Source organism: Microchirus variegatus (assembly GCF_963457635.1).
Source record: "Microchirus variegatus genome assembly, chromosome: 22".
Classification (NCBI taxonomy): Eukaryota; Metazoa; Chordata; class Actinopteri; order Pleuronectiformes; family Soleidae; genus Microchirus; species Microchirus variegatus.
In genome coordinates this window covers 3,710,333-3,734,249 of record NC_139823.1, presented here as the reverse complement: position 1 = coordinate 3,734,249, position 23,917 = coordinate 3,710,333, and the positions used below count along the sequence as shown (strand labels likewise).

The 23,917-nt window shown below is 40.2% G+C and overlaps 2 protein-coding genes across 4 annotated transcripts in view; one reads left to right on the top strand and one right to left on the bottom strand.

The window, feature by feature from the left end:
* Window positions 1-1,486: 1,486 nt before the first annotated feature.
* sp9 (sp9 transcription factor) lies at window positions 1,487-3,141 on the bottom strand (the record flags this gene model as incomplete). Its single annotated transcript, XM_083908944.1, has 2 exons — window positions 1,487-2,785; window positions 3,121-3,141. 2 exons carry the CDS (start codon window positions 3,139-3,141, stop codon window positions 1,487-1,489), a joined length of 1,320 nt encoding a protein of 439 aa, XP_083765070.1.
* Window positions 3,142-6,294: 3,153 nt separating this feature from the next.
* LOC310943010 (obg-like ATPase 1) overlaps window positions 6,295-23,917 on the top strand; it is a 48,312-nt gene continuing 30,689 nt past the window's right edge. For 2 of the 3 annotated variants that reach the window (XM_083908485.1, XM_083908487.1), the window contains exons 1-4: window positions 6,295-6,452; window positions 6,561-6,652; window positions 13,553-13,696; window positions 14,938-15,065. In XM_083908485.1, coding sequence (XP_083764611.1) covers window positions 6,438-6,452; window positions 6,561-6,652; window positions 13,553-13,696; window positions 14,938-15,065 — 379 coding nt within the window. In that variant the 5' untranslated portion in view covers window positions 6,295-6,437. The remainder of the gene's footprint in view (window positions 6,453-6,560; window positions 6,653-13,552; window positions 13,697-14,937; window positions 15,066-23,917) is intronic. The other variant, XM_083908486.1, reaches the window with a different exon arrangement.

Below are 23,917 nucleotides of genomic sequence, written 5' to 3'. Positions count from 1 at the left end.
TGCCTTCTGGTCAATTTAACATCCTCTTGGAGGGAAAAAAAAGAGGGGGTTTGGGGGTGAGATGCTTTTCCCTGACGTGTTCCATGTCCTGGACCCACGCTGTAATTATTCCCTGGCTTTTTTCTTCGAGTCGGACGCTGCAGTGGGTAAGCACAAAGAAGTCAGAGAGCATCCTTGAACCCTTTCAATTCGAGCCCACTGATATTCAAATAACACGCAGAAAGCATTTGACTGCGCTGCGCAAAGGCCATTTTAAATTCAGCATTTGCATCTGACTCTTTGCCCCCTTCTCTCTTTTTCCCTCCTTAAGTTAAAAAAAACTGTTCCCATAACATCTATGTGGTTTGTGGCAAAAAAAAGAGGGAGAGAAGCTGTATCCCTTTTTTTTCCTCTCGGCCCAGCGATTGCTATGCAAATGAAAGCAGTTAATTTGGACAATTAGAATAAATATTCAGGGACCTTTTGTCATCAAACCCCCTCGGAAACCCCGCGATAAAGTGAAAGTGAACAAAAGATGCCTCGGAGATTAATTAGATATTTGATAAGACACGAATCCCTAATCGCAAATACAAAACACATGGGGCTGTGATGTGCTCCAAGTCATAATTAATACCGTTTAACAAGATTTTCATTTAGGCATGAAATGTCTTTTCCGGGGCATTAAACATTGATTTATTCCATAGGGGAAAATAGTCAAAGTCAAGGTATCATATAGGCCTATAGGTCATTTAAAGAAAAAATACCTCATGAACAGCCTCAAGTTTTCAAATTATTATTTTTTTTTCAACTTGAAACCCAACAAATAAATTAAACCCAAAATATAAAATGTGCAGCACACAAGCACAGCCTTTTTTGACACGTTTTAATTACGATAAAATGAAAGTCTTGTACGTGTGACTTTATACAGGTAAACATTTATATATAGATTTTTTTTTTGAGCAAAATAAAATAAAATGGTTAACCAAAGTTGGCGGAGGAGGAGAGGGGAAAAAAAGCTGTGTACATACATATCCACAAAGTGCGTCGAAAGTAAACTCCCTGATTTCCAGGATATACCAACACGAATAAAACAATCATTAAGCCTAAACATTTACAGGAAAATAACACAGAGTTCAGTCAGCAATATACAAGATGTAACTCGTCATTGTCCAACCAAAGAAATTCAACAGGTTTGTTTTCTCTCAGCAAAACATCCTTTTTTCCCCGCTCATTGTCAGGTCCCTAAACGCGTCTCCAAAGGCCAGCAGTAAAACATCTCTGGTGTCTTTAGATTAAATAAGGGATTAAAACAAACTCGTCACGCGCCTGCCGCTGTGGAGAATATTTTTTTTTCAGACTTGTGGAAATATTTTCTCCTGTATTGTCCGTCAGATAAGACCCGTTTTCATCGCTGTGCAGTTTTTTTTTTTTTTTGATTCTGGTTTGATGATTATTATTATAATAATAATTATAATTACTATGACTTTAATTCGAGGGCACTGCCTCACTAGGGCTCGTCGTGAGGAGACGGATCTTTAACATTGATTCTGGGATTGACTCCGTCCAAAATAAGTTCAGGAGACTCGGACCTCGGGGTCTCCAGGTTACTGGTGTCGGTGTCACTGTCGCTGCCCTTTTTGCTTCCTCCACCGGCCGTGTGCGTTTTGATGTGCTTGCTCAAATGGTCACTGCGCATGAAGCGCTTGTTGCACACGGGACACGCGAACCGTTTCTCGCCGGTGTGGGTGCGCAGGTGTCTCTGCAGCTCGTCGGAGCGCGTGAACCGTTTGCCACAGAAAAGCCAGTTGCAGACGAAAGGCCTCTCGCCGGTGTGCCACCGCAAATGCGCTTTGAGGTGCGACGTCTTGCCGTACACTTTGCCGCAGCCCGGGATGTGACAGCTGTGGAGTCCCTTTCTGCGCAGACTGGCCCCGGCGGGTCCCAGCCGCTCAGCCTCCTGGCAGTTCGGACAGTCACATGTTGCTCTACCGGAGTAGCGCCGGGACGACCGCGACGAGCTGCTTATTCCTGAGCTGCCCCCCGAGATCATGGCGTTGGCGGCGGAAGCGTCTGTGTACGCGGGGATGACTGTTTTGAAACCGTCCTGTGTTAACAGGTGCTGACTGGTGGAGAGCAGATGAGACGCCGAGGGGCTGATTCCCGTGGAGCTGAACGCCGAGTGCGTCAGGGAGGAGAAGTCCGGGTTGTAGCCGCTCAGCTGGGAGTGGATCGCCTGAGGCGTCCCGGTGTGCAGCGATGTCTGGAGGGTGCCTGCCGGATTTTGGACATCGAGCCAGGACCCTGGGTTGGTGTGGACGTCCCACCACGAAGACGCGCCGTTGGCGACGTCGCCAGAGATGGTGGAGTGGAAACCGGACTTGTACCACGACTCGTAAGGGTGCGCCATCCCCACCCGCGGGTACAGCGTCTCTGCCGATGTGTGGACCTTGGAGATAAAAGCCGACTGTCCAGACTCTTGTGCCGAGACGCTGGCGGAGTTTGAGAACAGACCGCTGTACTCGGTGGAAAACGCAGACGAGGTCGGGGAGGTGGAGGCTAAGCAAAAGGCGCTGTTGCCTGCGCCACTGTTCGGCGTTAGTCCTGTCGATGCGCGGCTCGTCGCGACTGTGAAACCGGGCAGACTGGATCCTAAATTACAGCTGGAGGAGGATCTTTTCCACGGATGAAATCCACCCTTCGAGAACGCGCTGGAGTCGGGTAGAGTTGTAAGAGGACTGGTGTTACCAATTTTGTTGCAAGTTGCAGCCAGCATAGCTAGAGGTGTAGTTCCAAACCGTGGCTCTTCCTGAAAACACACACAGTGACACACACACCAAAAGTTAGACACTGAACAGACTGACTATAAACATGACATAAACAGAACTGAATATATTAAACAGATGTGTTTGTTTTTAAAAGTGTGTTTGGAGAGAGACAACATCAAACTATTAGTTTCATAACCCAAAACAAATCGCATGTATTAACATTTTAACAAACTTTTACAAACAACACACTATAAAACTTAATTAGGTCTGATCTGATGAATCATTTAACCACTCATTTTTCAAAAATAAAGTTGCAATTCACAACTCAAAACTCCACAGAAAGTGACTTTACGCACAGGAGCAAAACCAGACTCACCCCAAGTATAGACGTAGCCATATCCAGGGTCTGTGCTGTGGTGAGAGTGTTCGCGATTTCACTGCTGCAAAAACGGGCTTCCGAATATGATTGTGAGTCTCACCGTGTCCGACTCGGGTCACACGGTTCCTCTCTTGGCTCGCAGCTTCTCGACACTACCTAGTTGTAGAGAGCGTGTTCTTTGAAGTACAGCTGGCGAGTGCGCGCAGCCAATCCGGAGGCTGCGTTCAGGGCCCGGGGATGCAGTCAGCCAATGAGAGCCTCGACCGCAGACAGAAACACCAAAAACCCCGCCGTCAATCATGTGTTGTGCAGCTTCTGCTCAGACTGTCATACAAGACACGATTTGGTATGTTTTTATTTTTTTTATTTTTAATGCATACAGTTATTTTTTTATGTATTCTCACACGAAGGCTAAATGTCTCCTTTCATTGCAGAATACAGTTCACACTGCAGATCTTCACGAGGTAAGCTTCACTTATTTCCGGAGCGTATCTCTGTGTGTGTGTGTGTGTGTGTTATGGCGACACTGTGTATATATATATGTATGTACACTGTCCACGTTTCCATTCGGATTCTCAACATTCAGATCATGCGCGACGCGTCATTGGGAAACTGTTGCTATTTAAATGCAGAGCATCCTGAAGGATGATGTTGCTGTCGGTGACTTTATTATAAAATAAAAAAATAAAAAATAACAGGCAGTGCTGTGCGCGCGCAGGGGGGAAACTGCCAGTTTGACATTTTAAAGCTGCGCTGACACGCGGATTGATATTACTCAAGAATATTTATTCGCTGTCTGAATAAATACCTGAAGGAAACATGATTGTTGATACTTTTCAGCCAAAATCCTTTGCACGTGCATGCGTCCGTGTCCACGCGCGCGCGCTCTCCACCTGCCCGGGGAGCGAAGGTGAGGGGTTAATTAAAAATGACAGGTCGCGTTATCAGCGCGTGGAGCCGATCTTTTCTTACAGACAAGTGTTTTATAGGCGGACAAAACAAAAAAAGTTTGAGCATGCAGAGTCTGCCTGCCTCAAGGCCGCCAGTTATCTCCATTAAACCCATTTAACAGGAGGCACGGTGCCCGTCTTTGTGGCTGAGAAAATAAAATTTACTGCCATTTAATTAAATATTAGTCCATTAAAGGATGCACATTTTTTTTCTCTCTCCCCAAATTTGCGACTCATATTTTTTTTCCGCCTTTTTATTATTGCGCATTCCATACAGCTCGTTAAATGCTCGCGCGTAATGGCGTAATGTGAATCATCATCCCTTTTTTTAAAAGTTAAAGCAATTTTCCAGAGAAAGCCTTGACCGAAAGATGTGCATTACTGTATTCAAAGGCGATCAAATAATGCCCCATTACAGTGTGTGAATGCTGCCAGTCAACACAGGCGCAATTTGTTCAAATACTCTTTATTATTATTTTTTTCTTCCTGCGTTAAAACCCCACCTTTTACAAAGGCTGAATAAAAAAAATCCGCCTCGTCAAACACACTGAGCGCTGCCAAGAAAATGGAATCATCTTTGCAATCATGACAATTTGGCAGAGTGCAGTTACCAGAACTAAATGTGTGCTCCACATAAACAAAGCTCACTGTTGCTACAGAAGTTAAATTAATTCGAGTGTTTCAGTGAAATTCAAAGCAAATTGTTGTAATTGTTTTTTTCTGCCTTTATTTAAAAAGCCAAAAATATCGGAAAATACATTTACCCTGCAATTAGAATCACACCGTTATAATGTGTAATTCGATTTAATTCGATTTGACAATTTTATTTTTTTATTATATTATGTTATGAAAAAATAACAACTACAATGCTGTTTATATTATTTTATATTAAATCGTAAACAGTGTGAATCAAGTTTAAAAAAAAATGCACGTGCTGGAATGAGTGCATCTTTCTTATCTTAAAAAATAAAAACTCTGCCTTAAATGTATTTAAGCAGGAAATTCACCTGGGATAATAAAATAATGGTGCTTTTTCCCCCCAGAGGATGTTTACCTGAGACAAAAGGAGGAAGAGCATGATCTTGCCTTGTCATTCAAGTGAGAAATTTGAGTCGAATCTGTAATTCTGGACTCCATTCGTGAGCACTTCTCTGTGGCAATTAGGAGCCTATTACAAGCCATTAGATTGATCAATGTACCTTAAACAATGGGAATGATTTATATGGTCGAACAAAACGCTCTGCACCTATTGTGATGAGTCTAAGTGGGGGTGCATCCATCAACAAAAGATAAATGATTAATTCAGACCTATTCATTTAAATTCTGTCGAAAAAAAAAGCCACAGCCTGACTTGCCTCAAATCCAGATTATTAGAGCCTCATTTTCTGCATGTTAAACCAGACAGTCTGCTGGATTTGGGTGATGGTTTTTGGTTGTGCCCCTGTGTGTTTTTAATTTGTATTTCTACCGAGGGGAAGTTTATTTGAGGACATTTAACTAATTGTGGTAATTTTGTGTGTTCATGTGGCTACACCTGTTCCTCTCAAAGGGGGCTGGAGGAAACTATGAGTGCACGGATGTTGTACTTTTTTTTTTTCCCCTCTCCCCCTCTGGTGCTGAAGCTGTGTGCTTGCTGTCTGATTCATGACCAGCTGATCAGAAAATGCGTATTTAATAAAGCATAAGCATGTTGAGCTGTTTTCATTGATGATAAATGACTTTCCTTCATCTTAAAATACCAACACTGCTGAAACAGTATTTATCCATCTTTGTGTTGTTTTTTTTTTTATGGCTGAAATGATAATGACTGTGTTTTGTCTGTGGTTTACCATGAGTTAGTTGCACTTAAAGATTTGTTTTGATTGCGTGCATGCAGAAGCCACAGGGAGAAAAGTGAACGGACACACAGTACACACATCTGACCTATCAGCTCAGATCTGTGAGTCATGGATGTCTTTAGTTAAACGGCTGTCAGACGCATGATTCAAATGTTAATAGAAAGCAAAGCAGCTGTTGTCAAGTCTCTGATAAAGATTAACTAGACTTGCAGAAAACACTGCACTTTCAGAGTAACAGTCCTGCAGCAGCTCATCAACCCTGCATTGATAGTATCGACAGCTAAATTTGGAAGCACAGGTCAGCTCGCCAACTTACAGTGTCGACTTTCATTTCCAGAGGCTGCATGTTCTATTTTGAGAGGTGGGTCGGGATGAGAGCCAGTTGAAGTGCAGTCGACTGGTAACATTTAAGGACTTAGCTTAGCCAGTTTTCTGTCAATGAGTGTGTGTGTGTGTTTTACCCTCTTGGTGTGGTGAACTGCTGTGGAAGTCAGTAAAAAGAAAAAAAAAAGTTTAGGTGGGAGACATGGCTCCGAAGAAGGTGTGTTTTATTCAGGGATTTTTCCATCAGACTGCAGTGCAGGTTATGTAACGGCAAGTGCTTCTTCTTCTTCTGACTGCAGACGTCTCCACATTATCTTTATTATAGGGAAAAGGAAATGATGCACCTGAACCGCCACCGCTGATTGGAAGATTTGGCACCTCGCTGAAAATAGGAATTGTTGGTCTGCCTAATGTTGGGTAAGTGAAAGGTTTTTGAGCTTTCTTACCATGAACATGAACTACGTGCAGCAACACGTGCTCTGCTCACTTCTGCGGTGCACTTGCCTTCTATGGAACTATAAATATAAATGCATGTACATAGTCAAATGACATTTAAACACATTTGACTACAGATACACACACAACTACAGATTGTATTTGATGGAAACTTTTTATTGATACAAGGAAAATGGAATAGAGCATAATGCACACATGCATTTAGATCTACTGCACACACCAGCTAGAAATAACACACTCCTGCTCCTCAGATGACTGTCCTTGGTAAAGATTCCGATGTCCCTAAACAACCTGCAGAGTTTCTCATGGTGTGTTGTTAAGTATGACCCACAGCTGCGGATCAAATCCCTCAAAAGGGTTCTGTCTGAGTAACTGTGTGAGTTATTTTAACAGATTTTATTCAAATTATTGTAATACAGTATATACTGTATACGTTGTCCTTGATAAGTTCATAAGGAAGTTTCATCGCCATTGTGCTTCCACAACAAAATTCAGTTGATAACACTCTCTTTGCTGCAAGAAACATATTAAAAACAAAATACAAAGACATGGACACACACAAAGTGCATTTTCGGAGTTAAAAATATTGCAGATATTACACACGATAACACATTCAAACATTATTTTTGTGATTAATACAACAGTATCAGACAAAACAAAAAAACATAGCACATTAAATGTCTCTACCAGCTGAGAGAGTTTGGTCTATAAACAGTGGACTATGTTCTGCTGTGGCTGCAGAAGAGAACATTAAAGTTCTGCTTGTATATGTGTATGCACACGCTGAAATAAACATTTTCTGGCCCTAGAATAAGCCTTTTACATGGACCTAAGGTAAGGCATTGCTTCATGGAGGCTGCCACCTTGAGCCACTCTGTTTCTAGAGCAGTCAGAACACACACCATGCAGTCAAAGAGTGTGAGTTTTGTGTTTTGAAGCAGAAACATGCTACACAAACAGAAAAGAATGAGATATGTGCTGTCATGTGAAGGCCGTCTTAGTTCCCTGATGCACTTCGGTAAAGGGAAGGGTGAGGAAAAGAGTCTAACCGTTAGATATACATTGGACCTTTAAAGGTCCTATCGCTAGGTTTCAGGTTTATTTATAAACATAAATAGGACCTTCAAAAGTTCATCGTCTAGGATTCAGATTGCTCTTATTACCTAAAATACTGGTTGCTGTGCGTGAGTCAGCATCACGTTGAATATCCTGGGAACTGACCTAAAGGATAACGTGACATACTTGAACATGATCGACGTTGATGTCAAACTAATCATAACACGGATCAATATCAGTTTGCTATTAAATGGAATGCTCTGATATTGACTTTATTTTCCCTTCAACATCAGTCACTTTCCTGTTTTGTTTTTATTTATTTTTTTTATTTTGGCGATGAGGAGTTTGTGTTGAGGTTCTTGTGTTGTGTTGTGTTGTGTTGTGGGCGCCATTCATCTGTCTGCGTTAACAGACTCCATTCCTTGGCTGCCATTAGCTAGTGTTGCACTGTGTCATCACCGTAGGGGAGCAGAAGAAAGGCGTTGAGGTAAGGCACTCAGGAACAAACATAAAAAGACACGTTCTTTCAATTTTCGTACATGTCCTGAGTCCTTTACCTAGAAATCAGTTCACAGGCTTTTAAAGGCAACAGAGAAAGTGAGAGAAGGTCTAATCTTTTTTCAAGTGACATTATAATAAGTCAAGAAAACAGTTATATGGGGACATATTGAGTATTTAAATGAATAGGAAAAGTATTTTATGTCATAACATTTAACAGTTTCCATTTAGTCTTAAATCTTTAAACTGTGGAGGAAATTAGCACTGAAACATTTGGGGAAAATATCTCGTATCTAAGTCGATCTTCAGTTCAAAGTTCACGTTGTAATATATTCTAATGCGAGGAGGAAAACGTAAAGATACGAATGAGCGTCATTAAAGTATTATTCCTGTGTCGGATGAGCCATGTGACGTGTATCTCAAATTACAGCCTCAGTGACACACTATAATTGTGATTTGAAAGCGTTGAAAAGGGAATTCTGAACACATACAATTCATTGTCCACTGTGGCCTCACAGGCCAGTCCCTGCTGATAGATTTAACACGTAATGTGTCAGTATTGACAGACACATAACGTGTAATGCAAGTACGTGTACTGCATATTTTTTTTTTACCTTAATCAAATTGAAAAAAATAACAAAACAAAAGAAAATCTGAGTTTTATCTGAGGTCAGTTTGCACGTTTACCCTGTTTTACCATTTTTTATTTCCTTTTGTAAAGGATAGGGTTTCAATCGTTAGGACATGTGCAACATATGTTTAGGGTCAATTGAAGTAATTGTGTGTAGGTCCAATTCCATTCCATTTCATTTGTATAGCAACATCCTGGAGAGCAGAGAAACCAAACAATTCACAATTCGCTAACACTAGGCGTCAGTGGAGAGAAAAAAAACTAAATTTTAAAGGTGCCATATGTAAGAATGCGGCCAAAAAACGGTTACTACATTCAAATTCAAAATACTGAGGTCTTTTAGGTTTCTTTTTCTGACGTAACTGGCAACCCGTGGTTGCTCTGCAGCTGAGACTCTACTGACTGCAATGATTGGTAGACGGCGGTAGGTGGCGCCACATGCCAAAACATGATTTCAAAACATAAACATGATTTGCAGTCTGCAAAATATTTTTTTTTAATGCAAATATTTTGGCTGTACTGTTGTTGTTGGTGAGTTCAGTTTGTTACATGAACAATATTCCTGAGTCTATGTGACATATTAGGAGGATTTTATGGCCAGTTCCTTTAGATTTATTACATAATGCACCTTTAACAGAAGAATAAATCTGTGTCAGACTCAAAGATGTACACTACAGCCATCTGCCGCGACCGGTTGGGGTGAAAGGAAAAATGGGGGACAGAGGAGAGGTTAGGGAGAGAAAGGACAAGCGGTAGATGAGGTAGAGACAGAAGAAAGAGACCACGAGCAGATATACAACAACATAGGCAAGCCTTAAAATCTGCAGATGAATGACCCACACAAGTCTGTGTCTCTCTATGTCTGTGTGCACTTTTAAGTTACAGTTTTAAGTAAGCACTGAAAGAGGACACTTGCATTATCTGAGTGATGAAGCTGAAGCATTTTGACACATTTGAATTGTTCAAATGCAGTTTGTGCACCGACCTGACCTTTTCCTGAAAATACAAACCTGATGATGATTCAGTTTGTGTGACTGTGTGTGGAGACACAGACCTTGTCAGACACATCCGAGGTGTCTGTCAGCATCTACCAGGATGTTCAGTATCATCACTGACAGGGACTAATCACTAGTTAGACCCTACACGACCAGCACCACCCTACCTACCTACCTAACCATTTTCCTTTACAGAGGTCATCTTCTGTTCAGCTGACAGGTTTTCCATGTTTTCCAGCTCCTTTCATTTCTTTTTATTCAAGCAGCCACTGAAGTTTTTAAATGCAGAACTCTGCATGGTTAAAGGAACAGATAAGACTGAATCAGTAAACTTGACACTGAGTTAAAATGTGTATATGTAGAACTGTTTATTGATCATGGAGAGTAAATCGATTGCATAGATTGACTTTGGTCACAGTGTTGTCCGTCATGTTGGATTTTATTGCACAAAGAGTGCAGTGTTTTGACTTCTCACCAGCAAAACAACTATTTCTTCCTGGTATAACAAGTAGAAGTCGTTGAGGTTGTGGGGCCGCCAAGTCACATTTGTGTCAAAGTACATCTTATCTCCCCTCTTATGGTGTCTGCCTGCTGTTAGCGGGGCGTAGCTGACCATTCTTCACAGACATGGGGAACTTAAGAGTGTAATTCAGCCGGGCAGCCTTTCCAACACCATCTCGAGATTGTGTCCCCTCTGCTGCCGTTTTCCAGTCATCTAATTTAGTTTTGTCCATTGATGTCCCTTTGTGGTACCACATATACACAACGTATGACCTGAATACCACAAGTCATTTTTAGAGGTTTTCTCCAGTTCACATACTATACAGACAAACATCAATGTAAAGGGGACATATTATGCAAAATCAACTTTTTAATCATTGTAATATTTATATTTGGGACTCTGGAGGCCCTATGAGTAGGGAAAGTGTGAAAAAGATGACTCAAGCCCAATTTATACTCCTGCGTAAAGTGCTCTGCATAGGTTACGCAGAGCCCTCTGTGTCGACGCAGAGCTTGTCCGTCAAGGGACAACGGAGACGGTAAGGGCTGCGATTGGTCCTCAGGACAGGCCAAGATAAGCTGCTCTGTGCCAGCCACAGTGTGCACCGAGTGTCCACAGAGGCGGAGCTGATCACCGCCAACAACGTCGCTGCCAAACTATAAATACATCATATCTTAATACACACAGCACATGTTTAGACTCTAAATGGCCAATTTCTCACCTCAGATTATCTTAAAACTGCATTCCGTGACACAGAAAAGTTAGAGACGGCCACTGTTTCAACAACAACAGTCTTTCTCTCTCGGACACCATTACTCACTGTAGCCAAAAGCACAACAACCTTGCGCAGCGACCCCTACTGATCGGGCGGGAAATTGCAGCGCGTATCTGTCACCACGACGCAGAAGTATGAAGGCACGAAGGGTCTCCGTGGTTACGCAGTCGGATAAAGCATTACGCAGTCGGAGAAGTATAATGTGGCCTTTACTCATGTTTTTGTGGTCCTCCTCAGTCTAAGTGCAGGAAATAAAACACACAATGTTGACTTCCGCACTCATTGCTACGTCACAATGACACATTCCTGGAATTGTTGTCTCGTAGAGCTCCACTTTATCCCTAAAAAACGTGAGAGTGCAGGCGAGGGTAATAGTATCCGGAAGAGCGGAAGTCTGCAGTGTTCTATTCTTGTCTGCACAGTGCAGCGCAGAGTTCTACACAAACTTCCAGCCTCAGAGGAATTACGTGTCCAGTGGATACATTTTATATATGACAGCAATGTGCCGGCTATAGAGTCAGCAAATGATGGCTTTTCCAAATGCTAACTGCTGTTAGCTGCTGGAGCCTCTGTGACGCTGACGTAGTTTCCTGTGTCTCATTTGCATTTAAAGAGACAGGCACTCAAAACAGAGCGTTCTGAACAGGGCTGTTTTGGCAGAGTGATTGAACTGCTGTGGTGCTTCATCCTTAAGGTATTTTGACCAAAGCATGTCACAGACACGTTCATTAGGACACGAGAATGAGGTAAACTGGGAGAAATAGGGTATAATATGTCTCCTTTAATAGAGATACATACCTGCCGAGCGCATCGACACACTCACGCATCATGAAACCATCATTGACTCATGTTTCTCGTGTAGCAGATGTGAACAATTAACCCAAATAATTAGTTCTCGTGTCTTATGAATCTCCCTCATTCTCAAAAGCTCTCTTAAATATAACACAGGGCGATTTCTACTCAGCGGCTGAAGATGTTTTGAACAGTTCTCATGTGTGGATATAAATATATATTTGGTGGCCACAGCTGTTTATTATTGACTGCCAACAATAACTGCAGAGTTAATGAACTGTTGTGCAGCGAAAAAACCTTCAGTAATTAAGAGTACCTGGCTGGGCTTTCCACTTAATACTCAGTTTGACTCGGGGAATTACAAATATTACGAATTTATAGCTCCACATTTGTTTAATGGGTCTCTGTTTGGTCTTGGTTTTTGCACTGCAGCTTTTTCTAATCAAACAGACCATTGGAAGTTTGACTAATGAATAAATCATGCTAAAAAGCATAAGTAGATAGCACAGGCTAAATCAGTTAGTAACATGGTTGGTCAACTTGCAATGTTATTAATCCCTTGAAATATAAGTAAGTAAACGGCCATATCAAAGGAACATTCAGTCTGAGTTAAATATAATTTGGGATTCAAAGTCGTGCTAACAATTGAATCTGATATAAAAAATATAAAATATAGAGTTTGTCTACAGTAGCAGATTTTTTATTTACAGAATGATACTAATCTTAGAATCCACATAACAAGAGAGAAGAGAGTTTTAACAATTCTAATAATACACAGTTGTGTATAATGTGGATTATATATATTGTCCCAGTCCATACAATTAGATTATTATTTGGTTTAGTCATATTTGACATACATCTATGTCTTACATCTATGTAATAAATGTCTCAATAAACTCTACTTTACCATGTAATGATCATTATATTACGCTCTACTTCACATTATTGATTTCACATTTACTAATGTGCGGTGTAATTATTTGTACCCCTTTGCTGATAATAGTGTTATTCTGGATGGTTTTAATTCCCCCCCCAAGGTGACCCAAGAAAAGCCCTTGGTAACTTCATAAGGAATTATTGCTTGCACTTTAGCAATTTCAAGCAATTTATGCCCATAGGACTTAGCAAACAATCATTTCAATGTGAAGCACCAAGTGAGGGGCTAAAGATGGAAAGTCCTGAATTATAGTTAACTGCCCTGCCGCCATGTCATTATTACTCTTAGACACTTGTTATTGTCTGTGGATTTTGAAGTACACTTGAGCTACTTGTGCGACAGCAAATAAATCTCTGTGTGATCACAACACGGGGGCAGCTTTTGACCGATCCAGTCCAACAGCTGAGATCCATCTAAAATCTAATTGGCCCCATGATTCCATGTACAATTGATCTATTATGGGATTATCTGACTTTGTAATTGGGCATAGTATTTAGCAGGAAAAACCCCAAATAGCCAATCCAGGACAATAACCTTTTCCTTCTCGCGTTAAAAATAAAGAAAGTGTGTCTTGCATAATTTGCTTAAGTGTTCCAGGATTATTCTATTAAACCACCAGGTTGTGCACACTGGCACTTTGAGATGGCCTGACCTCACTGCTGTTTTTATTTTCAGGAAGTCGACCTTTTTCAACGTGCTGACAAAGAGTCAGGCTGCAGCTGAAAATTTCCCCTTCTGCACCATTGACCCAAATGAAAGTAGAGTGCCCATTCCAGATGAACGCTATGATTTCCTCTGCCAATTCCACAAACCTGCCAGGTATGGGGTCTCATCATTCATGTATTATTCACACTTCAGGCCTGTAGTCTCTGACGGTCTTCCTGCTGTAGGCTACGAGAAAACACACAACACTGTTGTTGACATGTAGCCACCGGTTGTGTATGATATGATGTATGTTTGCGGCTGTATTCCAGGTTAAAGGAAAGCAGAAGCTGGTTGTCATACAAATTTATAGAGGCTGTTAAAGTGGGCTGAATTCAGATTTGCTGTTCTATAGTGATAGTTTACATGAGAGGAGCTCCTTTGTGACTGACAAGAATTGGCATGCTGAATGCCACAGAACATGTCAGGACATGAGTCACCAGATTTATCCACCTGCTTTGGAGGAAGCAGCATGGATTTCACCATCGTGGTTGTACTCCATTACGTCTTATCAGCAGTACAATAAGTTACGTACACTTTTACAATTTTACAGCTCTTATTTACCTTCCTTCTCTGCCCACATACTCTGGATGTCACATGAGTGACTTCACTGTGCACTGTAATCACTTGTTCCTTGTCCCATTGAGGACATTTCCTGAACATTTCAGTTAAATTTGTGCGTGACTTTTCGAGTTATGTTGCTAACAGACAGACAGACAAACAAACAAACATATATATACCTCCATGCAGAAGTCAATAAACAAGATATTCAAGTTAGTAAGTGTTGGATATTGTACCTGATATGAAGTGGTCACTACATGTGTGGTATCTGCTGCCTATGTGTTCCATCACTCTCTTCTATGTTTGATTTGAGCACGTTTTCTGGCAGTGATCGACCTCTCTCACTGGATCTTTGGTGATCCGGTTAAACGCTCTCCAGTTTGTTTGTCTACTATTTTAGCGTCCTAAACTATCCAGCATCATCACATGTCTATGGATTTATGAACAGTGTGGCTTCCTGCCAAAATGGCTTTGTTTTGGTTCCGAGTGTTGTCATTAGCAACTGGAGCCTCTATATGTGTAAAATACTAAAATGCTAAAACCATCGGGAAAGTGTTTTCGTCATTAGTTTTTTACAGGTTATTTTGTAATAACAACATGTAAAACACTTACTTAAATGTTAACCTGCCAAAATATCCACAAATATGCTCAGTTTCCTTTGATACAAAGACTATCACATTATTAAATATGTAGTTCTTAACTTGTAAATCTAATCACATGTCTATATTTATGAATAAATGAATGCTAATATGTTGATTAAAGTGGTTAATTTCTCATGTTTTTTTTTTGGCTTGCAGTAAAATCCCAGCGTTCCTGAATGTTGTAGACATTGCTGGTCTGGTGAAAGGAGCTCACGCTGGCCAAGGACTGGGAAACGCTTTCCTGTCCCACATCAGCGCTTGTGATGGCATCTTCCACATGACACGTGAGTCACAGGTGGAGGGTTTCCTCAAGTTCATCGTTGTGTCTTTGTCTTACACAATTTTAACGATACATGCTGGAATAATTAAAATGACGGGAACTCAAATGAATACTCCTTATAAAAACAGCTGAATTTGTTCACTATCGTTGTTGACTTTCCTTCTATACGAGTTGGTGGTGGCAGGTATCGAACAGCCACACAGGAAGGGTTAATATTATGGCTGTTTTTCTGTATTGTTCCTCAGTTGTGTCTGTGTATCACTGACAAGTGCATTACTTCTGTTCCACTTCACGTTTTAAATGGCTTTGGCTGTATTTCATGAAAAGTGGAAGACCACCCTCTGTAAGACTTGGCAATGATTAACAGGGGGAACAAGATACTATAGATGAGCTAAGTAGTATATTTTTTATATACCTTTGCAGGTTATATAGTCCATCATCTCCTACAATGCTAACTTTTCCAGTCCAGTGCAGTGAATCGCACTTGTGGATCACACAGTTTTTTTTAACTTGATGATTGTTGTGGAGAATGTAGTTTGTGGTGCTGTTGAATTTTGATACACTTTAGCCTATTATTTATTTGATATACACATTACAGACAAGCCATCAGCATGTCATGGAGGATTAATGAGGACTGGGTTTGTTTTATCAGGGTGTACCTAATAAACTGGTAAGTGTTTTAAAATCTCTTATAAAAACGCTCGATCATTCATGCATCAATTCCCCCTCTCATTATTGCAGTTTATGTGTATTTTTTTCATATGATCATATATGTTTGAAATGCCCACAGTTTATTTAAAATAGAACAAATGTACTGCATATCCTCACCCAAAACCAAGTCACACAATGATGACAAACATTTTGAAATAGGAATATCAAAAACTTCTCCTTTTGTGTTGTGTCTTTACATCTATCTGCTCTGGTACCCGCCATTGTTCCCACTCTTTTGAACCCCCTGAAACAGTGTGTTTCACAAGTTAACCATTAAACATGGCTGGTTTTGTTTTGTAATTATATCTATCTGGTGTCGGGCAGACTGCAATGCTGAAGTCACTACTTTTATAAATGGTGATTATACGCTTGCGAGGCATCGCACTTTTCTGTGTCTGAGTGGTAAGGGTTTTTTTTGTCTGGTAATTAGTAGAAGAGTCTATAAAGTTAGTATAAGGAGGTGAACGGTGATTTTAACACAAAACATCTTAACATGTTTGTTCGTGCAGAGCTAAGGCACAAGCAGTTGATGAAATGAATTTAACTTTAGAGATCAGTCCTAACTTTCTTCCAGTTCTGTCTATGACTATTATATCCTTTTTTCTCTATTTGTTTACATTTTTATGGAACATTATGAATAAAATACTTATTTGAGCAAATCCATAATCAGAACTGACGTAAAACCGGATACTATTTGCCATAAATTCAGTACCCATGGGAAAAGCTGAAATTCAATTCTGCTTAATAGTTCCTAAAAATATGTATATTAGCTCGTAACTTTGTAAAATTATATGGGTTATCAACAAAGGTTGAGTTTTGTGAGTTTTCTTAAATACAACACGGGATATCATTGTTGTTTACATCAACTAGTGCAGTGCCTGTCGGAAGTATGTATTCTTATAGTGGGAATTGAAGAATTTTCAGTTATGGTAATGCATGATAAGGAACGTAAAGGCTACTGGCATGGCTGACAGTCACAACAGCTAGCTACTCTAATGCTAATGGAAAATGTATGAGGTTGCACAGTGTTTGTATTATTTAAGCCCTACGCTAATGCTAATCGTAGCCTCGCTAGCTTACCTTTGGAAACCGCTTCGCCAAGTTAGCCACAAAGTAGTAGCATGCTAATGAAAAAATAAATAAATATATGTGCTTGCGTATTGGTGAATGGACACTGACTCTGTCGTTTCAGTATAACTCCATGTTCTGTAGTGAACCGTGTGAAAATGTCTCACCCACTGTGAGGACAGCCTCTTTACTCCCACCTCCCCGCCCCAGACAGCACAGCTGCTGCTGATGAGCCGCTGCCTGCCTGATGTAGCGTGTTAAATCAGTGAAAATTCAAAATTCCTCAAAAAAAATGTGAAAATCAATGATGCACACCATCGGGCCATGCTCAACCCATATCCAAAGTCTTAGGGCGATCTTACTGAACGGTCAGCGAGATATGCCCGTCACAGACACAGAGACACAACTTGCTTTATAGATAGATGACATGTATACTTCACTCAATGCTAGAAGAACACGATTTTCATTATCTAATATTTGACACACTGGACTCGCTAATCACTGAAATTGAGAATCAGGATCAAAGCCAGAAATTATAAAATTCAAACAATACCCAACCCCAGACATTTAAAACCAATAAATGGTTAAAACCACACTCCCCACATATAATATATGGATCAAAAAGTTTTGGGATTGTATCAGGTGGAGAACATTATATCCATTAAGGCTCCACATGTCCTGATATGCCATTGCTAAAAATAATAATCTTACATTTCTTTTGTTTATTAATTATCATCCACAGCAGTAGAGGTAAACAAAAGCACCTTATGAAAACTGTATGAAAATGAGTATATTGTACCATATGCACTAAATGAAAAAGGTTTTTTAGCATAACATGAAGATGGAATATGTTCTTTTGTTCCCCTCACTGAGTAGGCTAACTGGATATTTCTAGTCTGGTAACAAGATTCCTGCAGTAGGCTACATGTTCTGAATACTTCTCAACCACTAATTGTCTTTTAGAGGCCTGTGTAAACAGTGGATTCACTTTCAACAATGCCTTCCAAAAACTATTAGGACACATGATGACATCCTGAAAGCTGATTCAGTTGATTGCCTGTTGCTCCCTGGTCTCCCTACCAAATGGTTTGCAGGCAAAGTGCTCCCAGTGCTTCTGCAGTGACTGGAACACGTCTGGATCCTTACTGTCCGAGACAAGACACAGACATGCTCTACTTCATATCCTCTTCTATTCCCTGCCACAGTGACTCTGCCAGCTCACCTGGCCTTATTCCCAGATGTTTGGTTTCCATCAATTATGTCTGAATGTTCACACAGTGCACCCCCCACCCGACCCACTGTAAGCAACATTTAGCTCTCTTTTAATAAAGACACATTTACAGTTGCAGGACTGTGGTATAGCACTCAGGGACTGGTTGTTGCTGTCGTTGTTGTTGGCAGCTGGCTTTTATCTTTTGTTGGTGAATCAAAAATATTCAGGCTCTCAGCTTCTGAATTCCTGGTTAAGTTGTGACTTTTTCCTGGTCGTGAAGTAGACAAGACTAAATGAATATAGGTGAACGAAGTGAGCAGGCAATTGACAGCAACATATTTGACGTGTGGTTATTTGAGGCGTTTTGTGAAGAAGCGGGTCAAATGTGAAAAAAATGCATGAAAAAAATTAAGGGTGACAGCTTATTAGTATTAGTAGAGTATTTTTTTTTACTATTTAATTCCATTTTTAGTAAAGATCCAGTGTGTAAGATTAAGGGACTGAGACTACATTGTAAGAAACAGACGACTCCTCCACTTACTTCTCCCTCACTCAAACGTGTTTGCGAACAATGGTGGCTTTTGCATAACAGAAAGAATGTCTTTGTTTTCTTTGTATGAGTCTGCTTCTAAATATGAAAACAGACGCTCTGACTGGTTTGTCTTCCGTAAAGCAAGGTCGTCTTTTGAAGTACATATAAAACCTAAATTCTAAGGCTACCTAGACCAACCCATGTTTATTTAACAGTGATTATAAACAAACATACTTATGGGTAGTGCAGGTGTATTTAAATTATGCCAATAAACTTTCCTACACAGTTGGTAGTTGAACCTTAAATACAAATATTGAAAACATTTTCTGTCTTATATTACTAGGTGTTTCCATTACCAGTTTTGTATTGCGCTATTTAGGTTTTAACGCATTTTTAAAGGTTTTGGAAACACAACTAGTGTTACCTTGGACAAGGAGGTTACGTTTATTGTGCCACATGATTGTGTTAAGTGTTTTTTGGGATGTTTGTCTGAGTTCATAAGCCAATGACATCCTTTTTTAAGACGATGCATAAACCTTTTTTCAAAAAAATATGCATATTTGCTATTCTGGCCAACAGCTAGATGAGGAGATGAACAAGTATACAAGTATTAATAAGTATCCATAGTTTTTTTTCCCCCTGAGTAGAGTTTGAGGCCAGTTTTTCATCTATTTAATATAATCAGCTAGCTGAAAGATAAGCTGTTAGCTAAGCTAAGCTAATAATGGGTTTTATAGCTTCAGATAATGGTAACAATCATCCTATTCAAATTTTGGCATGAAAATCAATGAGTTAACAACCAAATCTGTCTACATTCCCTGTTCCGAAAAATTATTTCCCCTGAGTAAATTTTTTCATCTTGTAGTTGCTAATCAGCTAGCTAAAAGACAAGCTGTTAGCTAAGCTAAGCTAATAGTGGGTTCTGTAGCTTCAGATATTGGTAACAATCATGAAAATCAATGAGCTAACAACAAAATCTGTTTATATTCCCTGTTAACGGTCACAAATGAATGAATATCACCGTCAAATTTGTGCCAATAAGGACTAAAGCTCCAAGGAAAATTCAGAAATTTGCAGGAAAACACAGACCGTTTTACTACTTCAACACCAGAGTGAAAGCAAATTAGTGTTAATGAAAGTGCACAGTTGCTTTCCAGAAATGATCTTGTACAAATTTATAGAAGGGCTAATCAGTAATTTGTTATATCAATGAACATTGACTTTTTTCCCACCACATTTAAAGATAGCAATAATGTGGAAAAAATATAACTGAATATTAAAATGTCAACAAGTTAATCTGTTTAATTAATTTGTTTCACCAATTAATTAAAAAGACTGTAATAATGTTACCAGGTTCCATTTCCGTTTGATGAAATGTGCCACTCAAGAAACCGTTCCTTTTTACTCACCTCAAACGTTTTTCACAAATTAAAAATGCCCAGTATCCGCAGTGACATTCACGTGAATCATTAGTAACAGATGAATATCTGAATCGGAGAAAGAGCGAGTGATTTGATTAATTTGCAAGCAGATTATTGCAAGAAGTCTAAGCTAATTGTGTTCATGTCTAAATGGTACATAGAAATCAGAAGTCAGCCTTGACTCCGCTAATAGCTTTCAGTGAATAAGTCAAAGTAATAGTTATGCTACAGGCATTAAGAGCACACACTGTATTGTGTAATACACACAGAAATGATTCATGGCTGCCTTCCTCCCAACTGACGCCAGCAGTGGCTGCTCTGCAGGAATTCAGCCAAATCACTCACCATCTCACACATTTTTTCAAACTTACTTACGAAACACCTCACTCAGCCCAGCGACTTCCCTGTGTGTGCGTGTGTGTGAATTCGTCAACAGTTGGGTTGTGCAATTGGTTGTTGCATTGTTGTATTTAAACAAGCAATACAATACTACTTTGATTTATATATTTCTTTTATTAATTTTTTAAAGTCCCCAGCGGACTAAAAGAAAACCACATAAAGACACAAGTGCAGTATAAATTATATTGCATTTGGCAATTAAATAACAGATGGTAGAAAGGTGATTGTACACTGTTTTTAACAGGACACCATCCCCAACAGTGAGTCTCTATTACTGTATTACTGCACTTTCCTCACATTGGCATTTTTATGAAGAAGCATTTTCACAAGTTTAACCTCCTTATGATGTTTATTATGTTATTTTATTACCGAGTTATCAATAACAGTAGGGCATTTTGAACAGTTATTCTGCTTATTTAGGTCTCTTTTGTAGTTTTTATGAATACAAGACAATTGCAAAACCTCCATCAAACATTGTTTTCAGATGAATTATCATTCAAACAACAACTGTGATTTTTATGAAGTGAATACGTACAAAAGTATACATTATAGAAATATTAAAGCTCACATAGAGTGGTCCTGTTGCACATAATGTTAGTTATGGAGGTCTACTTACATTCATTAACTTGTTTTTATGGTCAAAAACCTCCTAGTTGCTGTAAACGAGCCGTTAGAAAACCTCTTTTCTGACGCTGTTCCCCAGCCGCGATATTTCAGACTCAACTCAACCCGGCTTCCCAACTGTCTTGTGATTGGCCAGTACCCGGAAGTGACATATTCAGCACACCCGCTCTCAGAAGCACAGCTCCCCCCTCTGGAACTGTGGATGCACTGCTCCTCATTATCAAAACATTGTTTTAACATTGTTTAAAAATAGCTTCTTCACGACTCCCCGCCGCAGTCCCTTTGACGACCTTTGACCCGGAGTCAGACCCAGAGTCAGAAGACACTGTCGCTCGTGAAACACCTCCACAACGGACGTTATTCTTCTTCTGCGGTTCAATGTACGCAACCGGATGTACCCGGACTAGTGCCTGGAGCAGGAGGATCTGCTGTTCGGGAGAACCGGTGTTTACGTAACCGGACCGGGTTTTTTCAGAGATCTTGCTGAGCCCGAGATTACAATAAAACACAGCTTTCTCAGCAGTGGCTGAAATGTTTGTTTTGAACCTTCAGGGCTTCTTAAACAAGGTAATGATGGAGATACACACTAAAAAACAGCGTTAATTGGAACTTCCGGTCTAGGTCCGCTTTAACTCATGGTCAGTTACTGATCTGTTATTGTTCAGCACGTAACAACAAACAAAAACTTCTGATGTTCTTACTATATATTGTAAATGTGCATAATAGTGCTTTTCATATTGTTTTCACAGATTTATTCCATGATAAACTCTCGACAAAGGGACAAACATCCCTCGCCAAACAAAAAACAAACAAAACAAAACTGTCTCAACTGGGTCGTGGCATCTGCCCTGTTATTTGTGAGTAAGATATAACTGCATCATAAATTAATCAGAAAAAAAATAAGATGGCATGTGTGCCTCCTTGTTTATGTTTTTAACCAATGTTGTATATTTCAAAATCTAGCTCAGTGAGCAGTGGGGACCGTCCCTCCTTTTGTCTGTTCTCGGTCAGTGTTGAGGTGCTGTCACAGCATTTAAATGAGCATTTTGCTTCAGCGAGAATGAAGCGTTTTTGTCAGCCTCCACTCATCATGGATGATTAGAGCAAAATGTCTACCCATCTTGACTGGAGATCGCCACAGCTCCAGATAACATGCTTGGTGATTGAAGGTCGCAATATTTTGAATTCTAATGGGGCTGCAAGATGAATTGCCTGAAATAGACTGTAGAATCTTCCTGCTTCCTCCTTGTGCCCCCCCTTGTCTGTCCGCTGTGAAAAGAACCACTGGGAATGGCAAGGCCCGATGATCATAGAATTATTGGATGGTGATTCTAAACCCTTCAAAGAGGAGTTGCTATGGAGATCTCGTTCCAAACTGTGAAATGATTCACCTTTGAAAGGCTGGAGGGCCTGAAAGCTGAACACATCATTGTTCAGGTGGTGGTTGGTTAGGAAATTGCCGGTGCCTGTGCAATCAGTAGCACTATAGTAGTTAAGGATCTAAAAAGGTTTGTTCGCTGCATGATGTGGGACAACAGTGGCGTGCATATGACGGTCCTTTTCAATCAAGGCGCTCTCATGCACTGTGGTTTAACAAAATAAACAGAATGACAGAGGTTGCGCTAATCATAAACGAATTAAGACTTTATTTTCTGTCTGAGTTTATGAAAACCAACCCCCCCGCCCCTGTACGTTCACTGTTCACAGAACAGGTCTGAACAGCTTATCCCCTGCCACAGTTTTTTTTTTTTCCAGGCAGTGATATCAAACATAGTAGAAACATGAACCTTAATACTCCATTTGAGATACTCAGCTGACAGTAGATTACATAGGAATTGGAGACACTTTGTGAGGCGCTGATATTCAAACTATCGAGCCCTGTGACTTCACAGGGATTTATTATGTAGAAAACATGAGCGAAACGTCGAAGAGCTCCAAACTGAGACACTACTGACACGTGCAGAGAAATCAACACTGGATATACGCCAAACTCTGTTTCAGAATCAGCAGACTATACATGTCTGTTAATTGTGTGTATCCTAAATGAATGAAGAAGACGTTTCCTGAATGAACATAAATCCCCTTGTGTGTGCATTGCCAGTGTTTTTATGCTGGGAAGACATCTATAATGTGCCTTTCCTGACAAGACTCATAAAGCAGCTTTTACTGCTGTGAATACCAGGAGAATTGCAGCACTGACTTTGCATGAACATTTTTAAAAGCCGTGTGAGGAATGCACGTTCTTCAGATGTGCTCTTACCCATCTTGCATGTGAAAACATGCACAGGAAGTAAGAAGTCAATGAATACTGTAATTTAACTGAATTATGTTGACCACATATCCTCCCAGGTAGCAACATCAGAAGAAGCAGCTCAATCAGAATTGATCTTGATTTGACTGAGATGACTGCCTTGTCTGCGAACGTGACAGAAAAGTAATGATAAAAGCTAGATAAGCATGTGGGAGGTGAAAATAGAAAGGTAATTAGGAAAATGTTTTTTTTACATGTTGGTATGATTGGGTTAACGCAAAAAAAGAGTTAAATTATGCCAAATTATTTTCCCAAAATCTTGAAATGTGAGTTTGTGACGTTATAGTTTTTCACCATCCTGCAGAGCAAAATGTAGGCTACCACCCAGCTAAACTGCATTCTTAATTATGTTTTTTAAGAAACATATTTTCCCACAGATTATCTCGACGTAGCCACAGATGGTGACGTTTCACGTGTTTATGAGACAACATTCCCACTGGGAGAGGCAAGTGGCAGCACATAAAGTCTGTCTGACGCCCACCAACCAAACAGGCCACTAAATATCATACGATTTGTCTCTGTTTGATATGAAAAGATTCCTTGTTTTCCAGCAAGATGTCTATGAGGACGCCCCAAA